Source organism: Eucyclogobius newberryi, unplaced genomic scaffold (assembly GCF_026437365.1).
Source record: "Eucyclogobius newberryi isolate DKJ021-1_F unplaced genomic scaffold, fEucNew1.0.hap1 SCAF_14, whole genome shotgun sequence".
NCBI lineage: Eukaryota > Metazoa > Chordata > Actinopteri > Gobiiformes > Gobiidae > Eucyclogobius > Eucyclogobius newberryi.
In genome coordinates, this window is record NW_027315768.1 from 34,635,504 (window position 1) to 34,659,022 (window position 23,519).

The following is a 23,519-nucleotide window of genomic DNA, read 5'->3' on the forward strand; positions in this document are numbered from 1 at the left end:
ATGTCGGTGTTCATGTCGGTGTCCATGTCAGTGTTCATGTCGGTGTCCATGTCGGTGTTCATGTCGGTGTTCATGTCGGTGTCCATGTCGGTGTCCATGTCGGTGTTCATGTCGGTGTTCATGTCGGTGTTCATGTCGGTGTTCATGTCGGTGTTCATGTCGGTGTTCATGTCGGTGTTCATGTCGGTGTTCATGTCGGTGTTCATGTCGGTGTTCATGTCGGTGTTCATGTCGGTGTTCATGTCGGTGTTCATGTCGGTGTTCATGTCGGTGTTCATGTCGGTGTTCATGTCGGTGTTCATGTCGGTGTTCATGTCGGTGTTCATGTCGGTGTTCATGTCGGTGTTCATGTCGGTGTTCATGTCGGTGTTCATGTCGGTGTTCATGTCGGTGTTCATGTCGGTGTTCATGTCGGTGTTCATGTCGGTGTTCATGTCGGTGTTCATGTCGGTGTTCATGTCAGTGTTCATGTCAGTGTTCATGTTGGTGTCAGTGTTCATGTTGGTGTCAGTGTTCATGTCAGTGTTCATGTTGGTGTCAGTGTTCATGTTGGTGTCAGTGTTCATGTTGTGCACCTGAGGCCAGTCTCCGTTGGGCAGCTGTTTGTCGATGAGCAGTTTGATTCCTCTCTCGATGGCCTCAGTGTCCGGATGCCTGAAAGAGAAGAGAACCTGATGAGCTGAACCTGGACCAGATGAACCAGATGCACCAGGTGAACCAGATGCACCAGGTGAACCAGATGAACCAGATGCACCAGGTGAACCAGATGCACCAGGTGAACCAGATGCACCAGGTGAACCAGATGAACCAGATGCACCAGGTGAGCTGAATCTGGACCAGGTGAACCAGGTGAACCAGGTGAACCAGGTGAACCAGGTGAACCAGGTGAACCAGATGCACCTGATGAGCGGAACCTGGACCAGATGAACCAGGTGAACCAGATGCACCTGATGAGCGGAACCTGGACCAGATGAACCAGGTGAACCAGGTGCACCTGATGAGCGGAACCTGGACCAGGTGAACCAGATGCACCAGATGGAATTGAGGTTTGACAAGTGTGGTACAGGCTTCATGGTACAGGCTTCATGGAACAGGCTTCATGGAACAGGCTTCATGGAACGGGCTTCATGGAACGGGCTTCATGGTAGAGGCTTCATGGAACGGGCTTCATGGTAGAGGCTTCATGGAACAGGCTTCATGGTAGAGGCTTCATGGTACAGGCTTCATGGTACAGGCTTCATAGAACAGGCTTCATGGTACAGGCTTCATGGTACGGGCTTCATGGTACGGGCTTCATGGTACAGGCTTCATGGTACAGGCTTCATAGAACAGGCTTCATAGAACAGGCTTCATGGTACAGGCTTCATGGAACGGGCTTCATGGAACGGGCTTCATGGAACGGGCTTCATGGAACGGGCTTCATGGTAGAGGCTTCATGGTACAGGCTTCATGGTACAGGCTTCATAGAACAGGCTTCATGGTACGGGCTTCATGGTACAGGCTTCATGGTACGGGCTTCATGGTACAGGCTTCATGGTACAGGCTTCATAGAACAGGCTTCATAGAACAGGCTTCATGGTACAGGCTTCATGGTACAGGCTTCATGGTACGGGCTTCATGGTACGGGCTTCATGGTACGGGCTTCATGGAACGGGCTTCATGGAACGGGCTTCATGGTACAGGCTTCATGGTACGGGCTTCATGGAACGGGTTTCATGGAACAGGCTTCATGGTACAGGCTTCATGGAACAGGCTTCATGGTAGAGGCTTCATGGAACAGGCTTCATGGAACAGGCTTCATGGAACAGGCTTCATGGTACAGGCTTCATGGAACGGGCTTCATGGAACGGGCTTCATGGAACAGGCTTCATGGTACAGGCTTCATGGAACAGGCTTCATGGTACAGGCTTCATGGAACAGGCTTCATGGTAGAGGCTTCATGGAACAGGCTTCATGGAACAGGCTTCATGGAACAGGCTTCATGGTAGAGGCTTCATGGAACAGGCTTCATGGAACAGGCTTCATGGAACAGGCTTCATGGTACAGGCTTCATGGAACAGGCTTCATGGTAGAGGCTTCATGGAACAGGCTTCATGGAACAGGCTTCATGGTACAGGGTTCATGGAACAGGCTTCATGGTAGAGGCTTCATGGAACAGGCTTCATGGAACAGGCTTCATGGTACAGGGTTCATGGTACAGGCTTCATGGTACAGGCTTCATGGAACAGGCTTCATGGAACAGGCTTCATGGTACAGGCTTCATGGAACAGGCTTCATGGTAGAGGCTTCATGGAACAGGCTTCATGGTACAGGGTTCATGGAACAGGCTTCATGGTAGAGGCTTCATGGAACAGGCTTCATGGTACAGGGTTCATGGTACAGGCTTCATGGTACAGGCTTCATGGAACAGGCTTCATGGTACAGGCTTCATGGTACAGGCTTCATGGAACAGGCTTCATGGTAGAGGCTTCATGGTACAGGCTTCATGGAACAGGCTTCATGGTAGAGGCTTCATGGAACAGGCTTCATGGTACAGGCTTCATGGAACAGGCTTCATGGAACAGGCTTCATGGAACAGGCTTCATGGAACAGGCTTCATGGTAGAGGCTTCATGGTACAGGCTTCATGGAACAGGCTTCATGGTACAGGCTTCATGGTACAGGCTTCATGGAACAGGCTTCATGGTAGAGGCTTCATGGAACAGGCTTTATGGTACAGGCTTCATGGAACAGGCTTCATGGTAGAGGCTTCATGGAACAGGCTTCATGGTACAGGCTTCATGGTACAGGCTTCATGGTACAGGCTTCATGGAACAGGCTTCATGGAACAGGCTTCATGGTACAAGCTTCATGGAACAGGCTTCATGGTAGAGGCTTCATGGAACAGGCTTCATGGTACAGGCTTCATGGAACAGGCTTCATGGAACAGGCTTCATGGTACAGGCTTCATGGAACAGGCTTCATGGTAGAGGCTTCATGGAACAGGCTTTATGGTACAGGCTTCATGGAACAGGCTTCATGGAACAGGCTTCATGGAACAGGCTTCATGGAACAGGCTTCATGGAACAGGCTTCATGGTAGAGGCTTCATGGTCAGAGTTAGAAGGACTTTAGTTTGCATTATTTACTCATAATCTGCTCCAAACATCACGAGGCCGTGAAGAGTCTTTTTACATCATATTTGGGGATTTGAAAGGACAAATATGTATTTATTATGTATTTGTATTGTTATTGTCCCTTAAACTTGCTCCTGTTTCTTTACCTTGACATGCCATGTTACTGTATGTACTTTCAGTCGGGCGTTCCCTCATCAGGATTTGGTGTTAGCGCTCCATCTTCTGGCAGCAGAGGGAATCACCGTGGGGAAATAAACAAAAGCTAGCTCGCCCCGGCGCGCTGATGCGAGCGCGCAGCTGCGATGAAGGCGATCTGAGTCTGTGATGATTCGTGGAGTTAAAAAAACCGCATGACACAAACAACGTGAACGAACATGACGAGGGAACAACGTCAGAACTGGGTCAAAAGAGAGAGAAGGTCAGTTCGGTTTCATCTCCGCTGTCCGCTGCCGGTGGTGCTGAAAGCGTCGCGCGTCAAAGGGGATCATTCGGAGCTTCCAGGGCGAGTGGCGGGACTGCATCGCACCCGTCGCTCGTGTTTTTGCGTCACGCGTGTGTTTGCGGCGGTTACCCGACAGCCATGAGGCCCAGCAGAGCCCAGCAGGTGTTGTGGATCTGAGGCCCGGTGCTCTGGACGTATCTCCTCTGTTCACACGACTCGAAGTCCTCGCCCCAGCCTCCGCCCTCCATCTGCCGGGACAAGAGGAACCCGCACGCCGACTCCACCTCCAGACAGGAACCGCTGAGCGACGCAAGAGGAGAGGATGTTAAATACTTCTACTACTATAATATTCAAACTACCATATTTTCCGGACCTTGTCGAACCTTTTTTCATAGGCCGGGGTGCGACTTATACGCCAGAGTGACTTATATGTGATATTATTAGTTATTTTCACACTGAACCACAAGAGGGCTGATGCTTTGGTAAACTTGTTAGCATGTTCTTTATGCTATAGTTCTCTGAATAACTGTTAATATGTTACATTAGCATACCAGACACTTACCACAGTTCGTTGTCTGTGCGTCATGTAGCTGAAGGTGTTAGCGTTAGCATACCAGACACCTACCACAGTTCTGTCTGTGCATCATGTAGCTGAAAGTGTTAGCGTTAGCATACCAGACACTTACGACGCACTTAAGTCGCATCTTATACTCCAGTGCGAATGCATTTTTTGGCTGGTGCGACTTATACTCCGGAAAATACGGTATAATATGCCCCCGACACAAGAACTCTAAAGCCACAGATCCCAGTAAACGCTTTTCTGAACGTGAGCTGCAAATACAAAGCAGGGTTCAGATTAAGGATTTTCACTTGTGCAGCAGCAGCTGCTAAACAATCCGTTAATTTTTCGAAAGTTGTATAGCAATTTCATAATTGCATAGCAAAACACGAACAAAAACACGAACAATCAATATTTTCCATTGATATAACACAATTATTTATTTAAAATGTATTTGTAAACATTCTATTTAAAAAAAAAAAACTCTTAACAAATTAACTTTTAAACACTTTTTAAACATTTTTTCTTTAAATAAAACAGAAAAGTTGCAAATAAAATTAGTTGTTGAACAAATTAATCAACACAAAGTCAGATGGCCTTATTTACAACTTTCTTCCACATCATCATCAATCAGATGGCTATTCTCAGGAGTCTACTTTACAAATTAATTGTCATTACACTCAAAAATATTTATTAAGCTTCTGATGGAAAAATAAAGGTTGCTGTGGCGTCCATCATGGTGTATTTTATGTGTTATTCAAATTGTACCGCTCTATTTGACGTTCCATTCCATTTTTCGTTTTGCTATTTGATGACGGTCCCTAAGCACTCGTCTCGGTTCCGGCTGCACATTCGGATCAGTGTAATTTGCTGCGCCCAAAATACGCATCTGATTGTTAAAAACAAGGTTGTGTCACTGCAGTGTAAATATTAATATTTTGGCTGTGAATGATCTGCAAAGACTTTTGCGTTTAGGAGTTATTGACCTCGGAAGTCTGTAACTGTGACACTAACTGTAACGCACGTGGCTCCTCCCACTTTCAGACTCGATCTGAGGCAGCAGCGGGACTCGTCATGTCCACACAGCGTCCACATGTGTCATGTTGTTATTGACGATCGATTGACGAGTGATCAGTACTTTTAGGAGCTTTGGTTATACAATTGAACACGCATTTTTGTATCGTAAAAGCTGCGATACAAACACACTTTTTTATGACAAATGCATCGCATTTGAGAGAAATTGCGTCGCATTTTGCGATGCCGCTTATTCTGAACCCTGCAAAGCCTTGAAAAACACGTACGTCATTTTTATCTATATCAGTTTTAATAGAAGTCGACACTTTCCAGTGCAAAACACGCCAAATATCGAGCTCCAAAAACATTGTTCCAGCAATAAATATTTACTGCGACATCTTAACGGCGATTACACAAATGAATAAAGCACTCATGAATAACACAACATGGAGACGAGCGGGTGCTGGACCAGAAAAGTTACTCAGTGCATCTTTAATGTGATCTGTAACTCACCCGTCCCGATACACGTGACCCAGACAGGCGAAGGCTTCCAGACCGAACCACGTCCCGTAAGTGAAGCACACGCCCCAAGACCTGACGACACAAACGCTCACGTGTCAAACACTTCTCCGTTACGTCTGAACGATGGCGTCGCGGTGAGTGTACGCACCCCTCCCAGGATCCGTCCGACCTCTGAACCCTCCGGCAGTAGTCCAGACCTTCTGAGAGCGTCGACCTGCAACAACGAGGAACCTTTTGTTTTCACCGTCCATCGCTTCAGGCACACGGTTAGATTAAAGGACACGTTCTGCGTTATTCGTCTTGTTCCTTTGGCTTTAAACAATGTTCGTCCTGAAAACCACGCGCGACGTTCTCTCAGTCCGGCGTTCTCACGTCGAGGAGCTGGTGTTTGCGATTCCCTCTGCTGGCGGCAGAGGGAATCGCAAAAAGGGGAAGTAAACAAAAGCTAGCTCACCCTCTGCACTCTATGATTCACGGATATAAAAAGCTTAAAAAATACCTTTGACGTCACAAATCTGGGAAGACGAAACGAGCGCGCTTTTCAACGGAGAGAACGTGCATTTGTTTTACTAGATCTCGATCCCGCTCGTACCTGATCTCCTGAGTTCTGTGACGAGGGTGTTCGCGGTGGAAGTGGCTCAGGGCCTGCATCACGGCGGAAGTGCACTCCACATACGTGTAGTCGATCATTATGTCTCCTGTGGAAAGACAAAAGGGCCAGTTCAGGAGGTGGTTATTAAAGCGTTCGCCCTTGTTAGAGCATTTCACATCTGTCTTCATTGTAAAGCCTGTCTTGCTGCTGTAGTTTAATCTGAACCACTGAACACCAGGCGCCCTCTGCTGGCAACACTGCTTCGCACACTTATACATTAAGTCAGGACCAATTAAGTCAAGCCAATGTGTCCAAAAGTAGAAGAGAGTCTTTTATTTTTGCTCAAACCCCCCGAACAGTCCGTGGCAGGGCTTTAGAGAGCTGTTGATTTAAGAAATAGAAAGTGAGAAAGTCATTGGTCAGTAAGAGCCAATCGGATTAACCAACGTTCAGGATGACGACTGCCGGTTAATCTGAGTGACCGAACGCACGATAACACGCGTTAAGTGTGCGGCGAGACTGACCGAACACCTCCGAGGGGTTGAGCAGCTCCAGCAGTTTTCCTCCGCGTTTGGTTTCGTACGTGGCAAAACCTCCGTCTGGATTTCTCATACTCAGCAGCTGCAGACACGGACAAAACACAGATAAAACATGGATAAAACACGGATAAAACATGGACAAAACAGATGAAACACGGACGAAACACAGATAAAACACGGATAAAACATGATCAAAACACAGATAAAACATGGACAAAACACGGACAAAACACTGATAAAGCATGGATAAAACATGATCAAAACACGGATAAAACATGGACTAAACACGGTCAAAACACAGAGAAAACACGGATAAAACATGGATAAAACATCATCAAGTTATTTTTCTAATATTATTTTGTACTTTTAAGTTATCAGATGATAACACCCCACATGGACGGCGTCCCACTCCCCACATGGACGGCGTCCCACTCACCACATGGACGGCGTCCCACTCACCACATGGACGGCGTCCCACTCCCCACATGGACGGCGTCCCACTCCCCACATGGACGGCGTCCCACTCCCCACATGGACGGCGTCCCACTCCCCACAACATGGACGGCGTCCCACTCCCCACATGGACGGCGTCCCACTCACCACATGGACGGCGTCCCACTCCCCACATGGACGGCGTCCCACTCCCCACATGGACGGCGTCCCACTCCCCACATGGACGGCGTCCCACTCCCCACAACATGGACGGCGTCCCACTCCCCACATGGACGGCGTCCCACTCACCACATGGACGGCGTCCCACTCACCACATGGACGGCGTCCCACTCCCCACATGGACGGCGTCCCACTCCCCACATGGACGGCGTCCCACTCACCACATGGACGGCGTCCCACTCACCACATGGACGGCGTCCCACTCCCCACATGGACGGCGTCCCACTCACCACATGGACGGCGTCCCACTCACCACATGGACGGCGTCCCACTCCCCACATCCCGTCCCACTAACCACATTGACAGCGTCCTGGAGCCGCTCCACACTCAGAGGGTCAGAGACAAAGGGACATTTGTCCTGCAGCAGCAGCACAGACTTCAGGCCCTCGGCGGTGCAGTCGGCCACGATCCAGCCACAGTCTCTGGTGCTGAACGGGAACCCGCCCTGGACACGTTTGGAAAGACGTTTCACAGACACATTTTCACTCTTTAACTGAGATGGAAATACTAACTAATACTACTAGTCTTCAGAACACACTTTTTGAGGTCAGATTATTTTTGCTAATCGATTCATCTTATTTTCTTCTGCATTTGTAAAGGGACAACACAAAGTAAGGAACATTACGCATTTAAATATGTAAAGATTAGAGTCAACGTAGCTCATTTCCATCTTCAGTCCCAGCGATTCGTTTTAGGATCAATCGATTTGGTATTCAGGGCACAAAACGGCAGTAAATATCAGATTTTTGCTCAATATGACCCAGATGAAGCTAAGATTGCGCTGCTCGAGTACGTTTACAGGTAAAAACACTAATTACTCATGATTCCTCTTTTTCCAGAGCCGTAAATCTCTCTCTTCTCTCAGGACATGCTTTATACTCTTTGTTTAGCCAAGATAACGATCATTCTATCACTAAATGAGCTGAAGATGATGGTTTGATTGTGATTAATCAACGAACAAATGAGATGAAACACAATTGTAAATGTGTTTAAACCAGACTCACACTGGTCTGAGCCGGAAACTAGACTTTTTCCTTTTTGTTTGTGTCAGTGAAGGAGAAACATTACAACATTCCCTCTCCTGAACTCCATTTAGGAGCAAATTGAGCCCTAAACTCTTCTTTTGTACCTTGTTCATTTGTCTGTAGTACTTCTTATATTCAGGAGGATTTTCAGGGATCTGTGGGAAATCAGAAATGAATAATGAGCCAAAAGTTACTGCAAAACTATAAACGGCTGTCCCTCCTCCACCTGAGTGATGTTGAGGAAGTGGTGAGCCTTTTTCAGACATTCTGTTAACGAAGGTTTGTCCTGTGCTCCAGCCTGGAAAAGCACACAGAGAAATGTAAAGGATAAAGTTATAATGATGTATGAAAAGTAATAAAAGAATAAAGTGTACGACATTTAATCACCTCAAGAAAAGCCTGAACTGCAAAACAAGTGTCCCAGAGCTGAGAGCCGTTTGTGCCCTGCAAACAATACACACAAGCGAGTCAACAACAACAACAACAACAACAATCTGTTTTCATTAAGCTGTGAGGGTTTTTTTTGTAATAAAGTTGTTGTAATAGTCAAATTAATTCTGTTTTAGGAGTAAAATAAAGTATATTTTAAATCAATTCTGGTTTTATGTACACAATTATAATGATAGAAAAGTTGTGATGTTTTTATACAATGAATTTACTGTAACAGGTTGTAAAATAAAGGTGTATCTCTCACCTGCATTTTCATCCCATCCAAGCCCAGCCTGTCACATAAACACACATTAAAGGGACATAAACACACATTAAGGGACATAAACACAAAGTAAAGGGACATAAACACAAATTAAGGGACATTAAAAGGGACATAAACACACATTAAGGGACATTAAAGGGACATAAACACAAATTAAGGGACATAAACACACATTAAGGGACATTAAAGGGACATACACACAAATTAAAGGGACATAAACACAAATTAAGGGACATTAAAGGGAAATAAACACACATTAAAGGGGCATAAGCACACATTAAAGAGACATACGCACACATTATAGGGACACATAAGCACACATTAAAGGGACACATAAACACACATTAAAGGGACACATAAACACACATTAAAGGGACATATAAACACACATTAAAGGGACATAAGCACATATTAAAGGGACATAAAAGCACACATTAAAGGAACACATAAACACACATTAAAGGGACATATAAACACACATTAAAGGGACATATAAGCACACATTAAAGGGACATACAAGCACACATTAAAGGGACATAAAAGCACACATTAAAGGAACACATAAACACACATTAAAGGGACATATAAACACACATTAAAGGGACATATAAGCACACATTAAAGGGACATATAAACACACATTAAAGGGACATATAAGCACACATTAAAGGTGTGATTCTAATGCATAATTCCACAGACCAGAGATAGTCCGGGATCCTGGACACGTGTTCTTGAAAAGCGGCAGACGCTGGACCCTCCACGTACCAGCGCACCAGCATGTTTATGGTCTTAGAGATCTGAAATCACACACCAGACCATCAGAGTCAGCAGACAGGTTCGGACTAATCGACGACTAATATAAATGAAAACACAAATATAACACATCATTTGTACATCCTTTAAAAATAATGTATAGAGTGAGGGAAATAAAAGTATTTGAACACCCTGCGATTTAGCAAGTTCTCCCACTTAGAATATATAGAGGGGTCTGAAATGTTCATCATAGGTGCATTTCCACGTGTTTTGACCGAAGGTGGAAAGACCTGACACTCTAGTGAGCAATAGTGATCAGCAACTAAGCACTGGGATAGGAAACCACACAGTGACTCTCTGCATAGATCGTTGGCAAGCCCTTAGGTACTTTGTAGGAAGGATAGACCAGAAACGAGTAAGGAATTGGGGGAATAAAGACTTGTTAAGGAGAGGTCACACCAATGGCACTGATGGAAGACCTACAAAAGATTCCTAGAAAGAGAATTGGGAAAAGCCATAAAACAATCGGGAAAACAAGTAAGACGAATGAAGAAGATGACCTCTAACATAAGGGAAGAACTGCAAGAGGCCAGGGAGAAGAGGGACTTCCAAGTTCAAAACCACGGGGCCAAATGCTCCTGTAACTATCGATCGAAGAAGCCAAATCACATCAAGAGACCGAGGAAGCGAAGCGATTTGTTGTTAGCAACTCAGCTGCGGAGACGCTGAGCGATAACCTCTGTCAGAACATTCATGAAGTTTCACAAGCTCTAACGTTCATCTGATTCAGAAGGGGCATACAAGAGCGTAAAGACGGCTCGGTCCATTCTTGGCAAAAACGCTCACGCCAAGACAACCGCGATCCGTATAATTCAGCCTACGAACCCCGCACTCAGGTCCGGAGTTCTTCTTTATTAGTGGGGAACGGATCGACCGAGGCAAAGGCAAGTTTATTTGTGGAGCACATTTCATACACAAGGCAACTCAAAGTGCTTCACAACAGGAAAAATGCATTCAAATCACAAATACATTACAGACCACATACGTAGCATTCCAGACACTCTTTCCCATATTTATTTGACATTGCCAGCATGACAGGCGTCTCCGGGATGGACATTGATTCTTTCCCATATCAGCGCGCTATCTGCAAACTGCACACGTCACGACCAAAAAGAAAGACGAGAGGAGGACGAGGCGCAAACACCCCAAATCATCCTTCAAGTAATAACCATGACCAAACCTGCCTCGCCATGAGTAGATTTCTTCATGAAACCCCTTACCCTCTCCCGCCTGGGTGCTAAACATTAGGGGACATTCAGCACAGCCGTGACGGACGTGGAGTCTGTGAAGGACATGATTATTTTCACACTCTTAACCCTGATTCTAGTGCGGACATGACACGTTGGACACTAACACCGTCTTGTTCCAGGACAAACTAAATACAAACAGGTCAGAACCGTGTCCGGGTGCGGTCAAAGCAAATGGACTGGAGAACGGAAGGGACTAGAACACACTTAGAACGTAGAGTGACCGCGAGCGACAGAAGGACTGTTCCGGAAGCAGGCGGAAAGACGAGTGACAGGGGTAGAATTTAGATCAGTCGTTCTTAAAAGGAGCGAGACTCTTGAAGACGACTAACTGAGACGTGAGACATTTCTTTGGTCTTGCTTTCATCTTGTTACAGTTCTTTCGGTGCACATTTGACCCCCTCGGCGGCCCCACTTTGGCCCACATGCCACACTTTGGGAACCCTCGTATCAGACACTCCATAGACACAGACCGGTCCGATGCTGATGCACTTGGTGAAGCGGTCGTCGGCCTGAATGTGGTCGTACAGTTCGTCCACGGCCTTCTGTCTGAGCGTGGAGCTGTGGTGAGCCTCGTACACGTTCAAGAACCCTGAAACCAACAGCACACGTTAATGAGAGTGTTAATGAACGTGTTAATGAGCGTGTTAATGAGCATGTTAATGAGCGGGTTAATGAGCACGGCCTTCTGTCGGAGCGTGGAGCTGTGGTGAGCCTCGTACACGTTCAAGAACCCTGAAACCAACAGCACACGTTAATGAGAGTGTTAATGAACGTGTTAATGAGCGTGTTAATGAGCATGTTAATGAGCGGGTTAATGAGCACGGCCTTCTGTCGGAGCGTGGAGCTGTGGTGAGCCTCGTACACGTTCAAGAACCCTGAAACCAACAGCACACGTTAATGAGAGTGTTAATGAACGTGTTAATGAGCGTGTTAATGAGCATGTTAATGAGCGGGTTAATGAGCACGGCCTTCTGTCTGAGCGTGGAGCTGTGGTGAGCCTCGTACACGTTCAAGAACCCTGAAACCAACAGCACACGTTAATGAGAGTGTTAATGAACGTGTTAATGAGCGTGTTAATGAGCATGTTAATGAGCGGGTTAATGAGCACGGCCTTCTGTCGGAGCGTGGAGCTGTGGTGAGCCTCGTACACGTTCGAGAATGCTAAAACCAACAGCACACGTTAATGAGTGTTAATGAGCGTGTTAATGAGAGTGTTAATGTGAGTGTTAATGAGCATGTTAATGAGCGGGTTAATGAGCACGGCCTTCTGTCGGAGCGTGGAGCTGTGGTGAGCCTCGTACACGTTCGAGAACCCTAAAACCAACAGCACACGTTAATGAGAGTGTTAATGAGCGTGTTAATGAGCGTATTAATTAGAGTGTTAATGAGCGTGTTAATGAGCGTATTAATGAGAGTGTTAATGAGCGTGTTAATGAGTGTGTTAATGAGTGTTAATGAGCGTTAATGAGAATGTTAATGGGCGTGTTAATGAGCATGTTAATGAGCGTGTACATGAGTATATGAAGTATTTGTGGTAGTAGAAGTACACACTGTAAGCGATGTTGAGCAGAGTACTGTGAGGCGTGTACATGAGTATGTGCAGTATCAGTGGTAGTAGTAGTAGTAGTAGTAGTAGAAGTACACCCTGTAAGCGATGTTGAGCAGAGTACTGTGAGGCGTGTACATGAGTATATGCAGTATCTGTGGTAGTAGTAGTAGTAGAAGTACACACTGTAAGCGATGTTGAGCAGAGTACTGTGAGGCGTGTACATGAGTATGTGCAGTATCTGTGGTAGTAGTAGTAGTAGTAGAAGTACACACTGTAAGCGATGTTGAGCAGAGTACTGTGAGGCGTGTACATGAGTATGTGCAGTATCTGTGGTAGTAGTAGTAGTAGTAGTAGAAGTACACACTGTAAGCGATGTTGAGCAGAGTACTGTGAGGCGTGTACATGAGTATGTGCAGTATCTGTGGTAGTAGTAGTAGTAGAAGTACACACTGTAAGCGACGTTGAGCAGAGTACTGTGAGGTGTGTACATGAGCATGTGCAGTATCTGTGGTAGTAGTAGTAGTAGAAGTACACACTGTAAGCGATGTTGAGCAGAGTACTGTGAGGCGTGTACATGAGCATGTGCAGTATCTGTGGTAGTAGTAGTAGTAGTAGAAGTACACACTGTAAGCGATGTTGATCAAAGTACTGTGCGTCGTGTACATGAGTATGTGCAGTATCTGTGGTAGTAGTAGTAGTAGTAGTAGAAGTACACATTGTAAGCGATGTTGAGCAGAGTACTGTGAGGCGTGTACATGAGTATATGCAGTATCTGTGGTAGTAGTAGTAGTAGAAGTACACACTGTAAGCGATGTTGAGCAGAGTACTGTGAGGCGTGTACATGAGTATGTGCAGTATCTGTGGTAGTAGTAGTAGTAGTAGAAGTACACACTGTAAGCGATGTTGAGCAGAGTACTGTGAGGCGTGTACATGAGCATGTGCAGTATCTGTGGTAGTAGTAGTAGTAGAAGTACACACTGTAAGCGATGTTGAGCAGAGTACTGTGCGGCGTGTATATGAGTATGTGCAGTATCTGTGGTAGTAGTAGCAATAGAAGTACACACTGTAAGCGATGTTGAGCAGAGTACTGTGAGGCGTGTACATGAGTATGTGCAGTATCTGTGGTAGTAGTAGTAGTAGAAGTACACACTGTAAGCGATGTTGAGCAGAGTACTGTGAGGCGTGTACATGAGCATGTGCAGTATCTGTGGTAGTAGTAGTAGTAGTAGAAGTACACACTGTAAGCGATGTTGAGCAGAGTACTGTGAGGCGTGTACATGAGCATGTGCAGTATCTGTGGTAGTAGTAGTAGTAGTAGAAGTACACACTGTAAGCGATGTTGATCAGAGTACTGTGCGTCGTGTACATGAGTATGTGCAGTATCTGTGGTAGTAGTAGTAGTAGTAGTAGAAGTACACATTGTAAGCGATGTTGAGCAGAGTACTGTGAGGCGTGTACATGAGTATATGCAGTATCTGTGGTAGTAGTAGTAGTAGAAGTACACACTGTAAGCGATGTTGAGCAGAGTACTGTGAGGCGTGTACATGAGCATGTGCAGTATCTGTGGTAGTAGTAGTAGTAGTAGAAGTACACACTGTAAGCGATGTTGAGCAGAGTACTGTGAGGCGTGTACATGAGCATGTGCAGTATCTGTGGTAGTAGTAGTAGTAGTAGAAGTACACACTGTAAGCGATGTTGATCAGAGTACTGTGCGTCGTGTACATGAGTATGTGCAGTATCTGTGGTAGTAGTAGTAGTAGTAGTAGAAGTACACATTGTAAGCGATGTTGAGCAGAGTACTGTGAGGCGTGTACATGAGTATATGCAGTATCTGTGGTAGTAGTAGTAGTAGAAGTACACACTGTAAGCGATGTTGAGCAGAGTACTGTGAGGCGTGTACATGAATATGTGCAGTATCTGTGGTAGTAGTAGTAGTAGAAGTACACACTGTAAGCGATGTTGAGCAGAGTACTGTGAGGCGTGTACATGAGTATGTGCAGTATCTGTGGTAGTAGTAGTAGTAGAAGTACACACTGTAAGCGATGTTGAGCAGAGTACTGTGAGGCGTGTACAAGTCACACGGGGCCACGTTGTTCCTCTGAGACGGCCAGTGGATGGCGCTGTAGTCCTGAGTGTACAGCTCCTGGAAAACAATATCATTTTATGTTTTGTTCAAAGTTTTAACATGAACAGAACAAAGAAAAGAAACAGAACAAGAACAAATGGCCAAAAAGGAAGAAAAATACAAATAATAAGTCAGTCTAAAGTTTAAGTTCAGAGTGAAAGTGTGTTTTTTCACGTTGTAAATGTGTGATCTCAGTCCTTCAGTCGGCCCAGTACCCGTCATACATTTATTTTTAATAAGAGTATAAGAGTTTTTTAAAAAACATTTCTATTGTTTATTTTTTTATTTTTTAATAGGTTATCTGATTGTTTTTTAAATTATTATTTACTTCTGTGCCTAATATATCTGGAATTTCCCCCAATGTGAGACAAATAAAGGTTATCTTATTTGTTATTGCCTTTTTCACAATACCTGTAGCACCTGTGGTTGTGGTTGTGGTTGTAGTAGTAGTAGTAGTAGCAGTAGTAGTAGTAGTAGTAGTAGTAGTAGTAGTACTTGTAGCACCAGTAGTAGTAGTAGTAGTAGTAGTAGTAGTAGCAGTAGTAGTAGTAGTAGTAGTAGTAGTAGTAGTAGTAGTAGTACTTGTAGCACCTGTAGCTGTAGCACCAGTAGTAGTAGTAGTAGTAGTAGTAGCAGTAGTAGTAGTAGCAGCAGTAGTAGCAGTAGCAGTAGCAGTAGCAGTAGTAGTAGTAGTAGTAGTAGTAGTAGTAGTAGTAGTAGTACTTGTAGCACCTGTAGCTGTAGCACCAGTAGTAGTAGTAGTAGTAGTAGCAGTAGTAGCAGTAGTAGTAGCAGTAGCAGTAGCAGTAGCAGTAGTAGTAGTAGTAGTAGTAGTAGTAGTAGTAGTAGTAGCAGCAGTAGCAGTAGCAGTAGCAGTAGCAGTAGTAGTAGTAGTAGTAGTAGTAGTAGCAGCAGTAGCAACAGCAGCAGCAGCAGCAGCAGCAGCAGCAGCAGCAGCAGTAGCAGTAGCAGTAGTAGTAGTAGTAGTAGTAGTAGTAGCAGCAGTAGCAACAGCAGCAGCAGCAGCAGCAGCAGCAGCAGCAGCAGTAGCAGTAGCAGTAGTAGTAGTAGTAGTAGTAGTAGTAGTAGTAGCAGCAGCAGCAGCAGCAGCAGCAGCAGCAGCAGCAGCAGCAGTAGCAGCAGCAGCAGCAGCAGCAGCAGCAGTAGCAGTAGCAGTAGTAGTAGTAGTAGTAGTAGTAGTAGTAGTAGCAGCAGCAGCAGCAGCAGCAGCAGCAGCAGCAGTAGCAGCAGCAGCAGCAGCAGCAGCAGCAGTAGCAGTAGTAGTAGTAGTAGTAGTAGCAGTAGCAGTAGCAGTAGTAGTACCTGTCTGAGGGCGAGCACCAGCGGGTCCTCATCTGCTCGTAGCCTCACGGCATAGCAGTAGCTCATGGGCAGATAAACCTGTCGACAGTGGCACCAGAGCGTGGACGGGTGAGCGGGCATCCAGGACGGGAACAGCCTGAGGACAAACCGCCCGTTTAAACGCAGTCATGAGAAACACTCAAAGCCATGAAAAGAAGCTACGCGGTGCAGCTTTAATCTGTAAATCAATAAAGCTGAAACAGTGCGTCGTGTTTGAAGAACCGTATTTTCTGGATCGCACCTTTTTACATAGTTTTGGCCGCGACTTATTCTCCAGAGCAACTTGTATGTGATATTATTCGTTATTTTCACCCTGACCACAAGAGGGCGCTCTAGGCTCTAAGCGACACAGAAGAAGAATCTGCACTTCCTCTTCCTCTGGAGTTTGTGGAGTTGTTTAGAAGTGACACAGAGGAAGAAGAATTCAGTGGATTTAGTGATTTGGGGTAAAACTGATGCTTTGCTAAACTTGTTAGCATGTTCTTTATGCTATAGTTATCTGAATAACTGTTCATATGTTACGTTAACATACCAGACACTTACCACAGTTCTGTGTGTGCCTCATGTAGCTGAAGGTGTTAGCGTTAGCATACGTCATGTAGCTGAAGGTGTTAGCGTTAGCATACGTCATGTAGCTGAAGGTGTTAGCGTTAGCATACGTCATGTAGCTGAAGGTGTTAGCGTTAGCATACGTACACCTATTCACCATGTTCTCTCATCTGTTATTATTTTACATTGCGTTGTTTTCTTCTCTATTGTGCATTTTTCGGCCGGAGCGACTTATACTCGGGAAAGTACGGTAAATGAACCCAAAACAAAAGCAGCTGCCGACATGTTAGCGCGTGCTAAACGTGACCAATGCTCACCACATCTCGGGCAGCAGCGTGTTGAGTCCGTCCCAGCTGTAAACGTTCAAGATGGCCAACCAGAACTTCCCCCACGACGGGATCCCCATAGCGCCACCTACCGCAAGTCACGCACACCGTTACCAACAATTACCAACAATTACAATGTCGATGTTTGAAACCTTAGAGTAGGATTTAGAACTGTAAAGAAAAAAAGAAAGAAGCATCAACAAGTTTTAAATCGTTCTAATCCAGTTCCATTTGTTTCTTTTACTTTGAAATCATTTGCGCTGTATAAAAATGATTAAAACAAACAGTTTCACATATTCAAATTGGTGGATGGTTTGTCTAAATATGGTTAAAAAGAAAAAAAAGTACAACAAAAGAGTACGCTTTGTCCGTATGTATTGAAATGGTGCTTAGGCAGCGCAAAATAATATGTCTGTTTGCCGTAACCCGACCGAGCCGTCAAAATTATAGCCGACTGAAAAAAAAAAATCAGCATTTTGTCAAAATTATGCCAAATTCTTTTATTTTTCATTTATTTCGCAGACTCACCGACCATTTTTTCAAAAAAGCGCTGTGTTGAATAATTTTGTGTCACTGGAACTCGCTAAAAATATTACGAAGCCGAAAATGAAACTTAACACGAGCAGAGAACGTTCAAGTCATTGTCTGTTGAAGCCTGACCCCTGGCGGTCACTGCGTGTCACTGGCAGAATAGAAAAAACGGGATTTGACAGTGGCTGAAATATGCAGAATTTGTCATATATGATGACTGAGACGTCGACGATTCTACGACATGAAAATGGCCAAAAAATAAAATCATTTGTCCTGTACAAAAATAGTTTATTGGGTGGACTTATTCATTTTTTTGTTTTGTACATTTACTGTAGCATCTCTTTTGATAAATTATATGAAATGAAATGACTTAATTTCATAGGCAAATTATCATTAAATTCTATATACAAATTTGGATTTTTTTTTGCTTTAAAGTAAAAAAGAAAAAAAAGAATTTACCTTCCTACCTACCCACTTGAAAAATGGTGGGTCGGGTTACAGCAAACACACAATTTATTTGGGGCAGCCTTATTATAATGTATTTGTGCTTATTATTGTGTAATAGTTGCACTTGTACCAAAAGTGCAGCTGCAATAGAGACAAACACAATTAGTAATTCTGACTAAAAATGATGAAACGGAACTTATTCCACAAATTTGTAAATTAGGCAAATTAGTAGAGTATAAGGGCCAACCCAAAAATAAAAATGCGGGGCACTACGAGAATAAAGTCATTAAGTAATGAGAAAAAATATATTAATTAATGAGAAAAAATACATTAAATTATGAGAAAAAGTTATTAATTAATGAAAATAAACTCATAATTTAAAGAGAATAAAGGCCCAGGTCCGTGCTCAGACCGTGATGGAGTCTCAGACCTCGACTTCTGCCTCTTCACCTTCTAAACTTTATACAACGTCACTGTTCATGTGGGGCATTATTCTCCTCATATTATGAGTTTATTCTCATTATTTAATGACTTTTTTCCCATTAATTAATGAGTCTTTCCTCATTAATGAATGAGTTTTTTCTGGCTTTGACTTTTTCTCATTAATTAATTCGTTTTTTCTCATTATTTAATGATTTTTTTCCTCATTAATCAATGAGTTTTTCTCTTTGTTTAATGAGTTTTTTCTCATTATTTCATGACTTTTTTTCCATTAATTAATGACTTTTTCCTCATTATTGAATACGTTTTTTGCTTCAACTTTTTCTCATTGATTAATTATTTTTTTCTCATTATTTAATGATTTTTTCCCCCTCATTAATCAATGAGGTTTTTCCTCGTTATTGATTGAGTTTTTCTCATTAAGTAATTCGTTTTTCTCTTTGTTTAATGAGTTTTTTCTCTTTATTTAATTAATTTTTTCCTCATTATTTAATGAGTTTTTTTTTTTTATCTCATTACTGAAAAAAAAACACCTCATCAATTAATGACAAAAAGTCAATAAATAAAGTTTTAAATAAGTTTTTTAAAGTTTTTAATGATGATAAAAAGTAATTAAATAACGAGAAAAAATGCATTAATTCATGATAATAAACTCATAATATAAAGAGAATAAAGCCCCGGGTCACTTTCAGCACCACGGCCAGGACGCTAAAGGCGCTGGACTTTAAAGGGTTAGGTTAAAACAAAAGCCAACAATGGCTGTCGACCTTTATAACGTGGGCCTTTTAGACATCACAAACAATCCTTTCCCCTGTGCAGTCGCCCCATGTCAGCTCCTGGACACTGGGCGCTCAGTGTCCTGCCCACTGAGCGCGCTCACACTGGACAGGACATTGAGCGCGCTCACACTGGGCAGGACACTGAGCGCGCTCACACTGGGCAGGACATTGAGCGCGCTCAGAGCCACAGCCGCAGTGCTCACTTTCACAAACCTTTGCTGTGGAGGTTGTTCCTGGCCCGGACCAGATCGGGATCGTCCGGACCGACGCCCAGGATCCTCAGGGACGTGTAGCTCAGGGCCGTGCCGAAGACCGTGGACTTGTCTTCGATGTGTCTGCGAGTGGGACAGAGAGAGAGAGTGGGGGGGACATACGTCAATGCGCGGTTCAAATGCATCGACTGTGTTTTTTACGGCGCTGACAGAACGTACAGGCCCCAACCGCCGTCCTCCAGCTGCACCGAGCGCAGGTACCGCACCATCTCCATCCTCCACTCCTCCAGCAACGGGATCTTAGCCACGTGACAAGTGATGAGCAAACCTGCAAACGGACGAGTCAAAGCATCACCGGACGAGTCAAAGCATCACCGGACGAGTCAAAGCATCACCAGGCGAGTCAAAGCGGCCCCCCATAGTCTCCGTGTGGCTGGTGTGTGGTACCTGGGAGCAGGAAGAGCGGGCCCCCGTAGTCTCCGGCCCAGTGTCCGTCTTCAGCCTGGAGAACTTTGTAGAAGTTCATTCCTTTAAGAGCCGAGTCCAAAGCCGAGCGAGCGGGAGCTGAAGCTGGAACGAGGAGCGTCTGCACAGAACACACAAGAGGTGAGGCGGCCTCCTGCTGGTGCCAGAGTCATGGAGCGGCCTCCTGCTGGTGCCAGAGTCATGGAGCAGCCTCCTGCTGGTGCCAGAGTCAGGACTAAACATGGACCGACCTCCTGCTGGTGCCAGAGTCAGGACTAAACACGGACCTGTGACATCTGTACCATTAAAGTTCAGAAATGACTCAAATCACCTTGAGACCACATTAACATGTCGGGGCAAGCTAGCTTTTGTTCATTCCCTCGTGGTAATTCCCTCTGCCGCCAGTAGATGGAGCGCTAACACAAATCCTAATGAGGGAACGCCCGACTGAGAGAAAGTGTTACATTCTTTTTAGTTCTAAAAGATTAAATGCCAACGCCAGGGCCAGAGCACGTGCAGAGGACAAAAGAGACATTGCAGAATGTCTGTCCCGTCTCACCGTGTCCAGCCCGAGCGAATGCGCCTCTAACGCGCTCTGCTCTCGCTCCTCGTCCCGGGAAAAGCTCCAGGTCTGGCGGCCCTCATCGTTCCTCAGCCTCCAGCGGCTCAGGTCAGTGACGGGGTCGGTCTTGTACGGACCCCCACGACGACGCAGGAACCTGGAGCGGGAAGAGCGGGAAGAAGAGAGGGAAGAAGAGTGGGAAGAGAGGGAAGAGAGGGAAGAAGAGCGGGAAGAAGAGCAGGAAGAGAGGGAAGAAGAGAGGGAAGAAGAGCGGGAAGAGAGGGAAGAAGAGTGGGAAGAAGAGCGGGAAGAGAGGGAAGAAGAGTGGGAAGAGAGGGAAGAAGAGCGGGAAGAGAGGGAAGAGAGGGAAGAAGAGCGAGAAGAGAGGGAAGAAGGGCGGGAAAAGCGGGAAGAAGAGAGGGAAGAAGAGAGGGAAGAAGAGCGGGAAGAGAAGGAAGAAGAGAGGGAAGAAGAGCGGGAAGAGAGGGAAGAAGGGCGGGAAGAGCGGGAAGAAGAGAGGGAAGAAAAGAGGGAAGAAGAGCGGGAAGAGAAGGAAGAAGAGAGGGAAGAAGAGCGGGAAGAGAGGGAAGAAGAGCGGGAGGAGAAGGAAGAAGAGAGGGAAAAAGAGCGGGAAGAGAGGGAAGAGAGGGAAGAAGAGTGGGAAGAGAGGGAAGAAGAGCGGGAAGAAGAACGGGAAGAGAGGGAAGAAGGGCGGGAAGAGAGGGAAGAAGGGCGGGAAGAGAGGGAAGAAGGGCGGGAAGAAGAGCGGGAAGAGAGGGAAGAAGAGCGGGAAGAGCGGGAATAAGAGAGGGAAGAAGAGAGGGAAGAAGGGCGGGAAGAAGAGCGGGAAGAGAGGGAAGAAGAGCGGGAAGAGCGGGAATAAGAGAGGGAAGAAGAGAGGGAAGAAGAGCGGGAAGAGAGGGAAGAAGAGCGGGAAGAGAGGGAAGAAGAGCGGGAAAAAGAGCAGGAAGAGCGGGAGGAGCAGGAAGAAAAGCGGGAAGAGTGGGAAGTGCGAGAAGAGAGAGAAGAAGCGAGCGTTATTATGGCTCCTCTCAGCGGTCAGAGGTTGTGATTTACAGCTCAGATGTTACAGCGCCCCCTACAGGTCGGACGACTCATGGAACTAAACCACTATAAGATAAATATATTTGAAATATTGCTCAAAATTATAAACAATTTGATCCCAGTATAGCAAGTTTTTTAGGTCTATAATTTCACTTCCTGTTTGTACTTGATGACATCACAGTAGGAAATTACCCAAAATGTATCTAACGTCACTCTTTTTAATTTGCCAAATACAAATATTAGAGAGCGATTTATTCTGTTGAATTCATGTTTAAAGAGTCAAAAAAATGGTTTCTTTGTGTAAATTCTGCATAAACTTTGACTGGAACGAGTGTCCCTCGTGTGATGTCACTTCCTGTCCCTGGTGTGATGTCACTTCCTGTCCCTGGTGTGATGTCCCTTCCTGTCCCTGGTGTGATGTCACTTCCTGTCCCTGGTGTGATGTCACTTCCTGTCCCTGGTGTGATGTCCCTTCCTGTCCCTGGTGTGATGTCACTTCCTGTCCCTGGTGTGATGTCACTTCCTGTCCCTGGTGTGATGTCACTTCCTGTCCCTGGTGTGATGTCACTTCCTGTCCCTGGTGTGATGTCACTTCCTGTCATTTTCTACAGATTATCCCACGTTTTCTCCACAAATACCTGCTCGATTGATGTAAAACTATCATTTAAATGTACGACAGGTATAAACACACCAAATAAAGTCTAAATTAGAACATTGCAAAAACCCGTCATAGGCCCTTTAATAAGATTCAGCCTCAACAAACGATTCTTTTTTTAAGTCAACTTTTATTCCTGTCGCACAGAAACATTTAAATTACACTTTCAACCGAACAAAAGTTGAAATACGGCGACTGGAGGCGAGAATATTCACGAATAAAGTGTTTTATCTATGGAAATCTCAAACGGTTCATTCAGTTTTGTATTAATAACGACACTGTAATTGTTAAAAATAAAATAAAACAAATACATTCTGTTCATGTTTAGAGTCTGATTTAGTCCAGAGAACGACTACGATTATGTTACGTCACGATTAGTCGATTCATTTCGCAGTCCTACACTGTAAAACCCTGACAATACAATACATTTGACACATTGGATTTAATTAGCTGATAATGAACTGGTTTTGGAAATCTGAGCCTGATATTGACTAAAATAACGGTGAACAGGGAAGTGATTTATGATTTAAAGTGAATGTCATTTGAAGGAAATACATTAAATAAAGCATAAAACGTGGTATTTTCAAAAGATCGGCGCAAAAATGTGAAAAACACAAATGTTCACATCGTTTCATATTGTCAACATAAATAAAAGCTTTTGAAATTTAACTCTAAAATAAACACTTTTACTCGAGTAAGTGCACATTAGTTTAATTAAGTAGAAGCAAAAGAATAGAAAGTAATAATAATGTAACGTTAATGTAATAATGGAACACAGCGTTCTAAAAGTTACAAATACAGTACTTACGTGCCCTCGGTCATGGCTGAAGGTGGAAAAATAGATTTGTGTAAAGTTTAAAGCTCGAAAAAACCCGTTTGTGGCGAGTTTAAGACGCGAAAAGCGCCGCAGTTTGTCTCCGGTGGAAAGACATGAGCAGAGGAGCCAGTGACCAATCAGGGACGAGAGGGGAGGGGAGAAAGGCGGGGCTCACGCGGAACGAGCCAATCGGAGAGCGGCCCACGACGTCGCTACACGTGCGCTCTGGTGAACTGTAAAAAATGTCACTTTCGCCATCGAATCTGGCCAAAAAATGAATTTAGGAGTAATTTTAATGACACAGACACTTTTTCCAACGTGGATAAACCATCACATGCAACAGACCAAAATAATAACTACTGTACTAATACATAAATACA

At 44.8% G+C, this 23,519-nt stretch overlaps 2 protein-coding genes across 2 annotated transcripts in view; one reads left to right on the top strand and one right to left on the bottom strand.

Moving 5' to 3' along the window:
• Nucleotides 1-23,187, bottom strand: part of lss (lanosterol synthase (2,3-oxidosqualene-lanosterol cyclase)) — a 23,409-nt gene extending 222 nt beyond the window's left edge. Inside the window, exons 1-21 of the mRNA XM_072444139.1 lie at nt 23,131-23,187; nt 20,600-20,759; nt 20,023-20,161; nt 19,795-19,903; nt 19,577-19,698; nt 17,157-17,253; nt 16,252-16,387; nt 14,838-14,946; nt 11,725-11,843; nt 9,891-9,988; nt 9,174-9,201; nt 8,867-8,923; nt 8,706-8,777; nt 8,584-8,634; nt 7,750-7,899; nt 6,768-6,864; nt 6,244-6,349; nt 5,800-5,865; nt 5,643-5,723; nt 3,686-3,856; nt 576-654 (exon numbers count right to left, since the gene is read on the bottom strand). Of these exons, the coding sequence (XP_072300240.1) occupies nt 576-654; nt 3,686-3,856; nt 5,643-5,723; nt 5,800-5,865; nt 6,244-6,349; nt 6,768-6,864; nt 7,750-7,899; nt 8,584-8,634; nt 8,706-8,777; nt 8,867-8,923; nt 9,174-9,201; nt 9,891-9,988; nt 11,725-11,843; nt 14,838-14,946; nt 16,252-16,387; nt 17,157-17,253; nt 19,577-19,698; nt 19,795-19,903; nt 20,023-20,161; nt 20,600-20,759; nt 23,131-23,144 (2,061 nt within the window). The 5' untranslated portion in view covers nt 23,145-23,187. The remainder of the gene's footprint in view (nt 1-575; nt 655-3,685; nt 3,857-5,642; nt 5,724-5,799; nt 5,866-6,243; nt 6,350-6,767; nt 6,865-7,749; nt 7,900-8,583; nt 8,635-8,705; nt 8,778-8,866; nt 8,924-9,173; nt 9,202-9,890; nt 9,989-11,724; nt 11,844-14,837; nt 14,947-16,251; nt 16,388-17,156; nt 17,254-19,576; nt 19,699-19,794; nt 19,904-20,022; nt 20,162-20,599; nt 20,760-23,130) is intronic.
• The window catches only part of LOC140360017 (E3 ubiquitin/ISG15 ligase TRIM25-like), a 246,013-nt gene that overhangs the window by 21,265 nt on the left and 201,229 nt on the right, over nt 1-23,519 (top strand). The window lies entirely within an intron of this gene.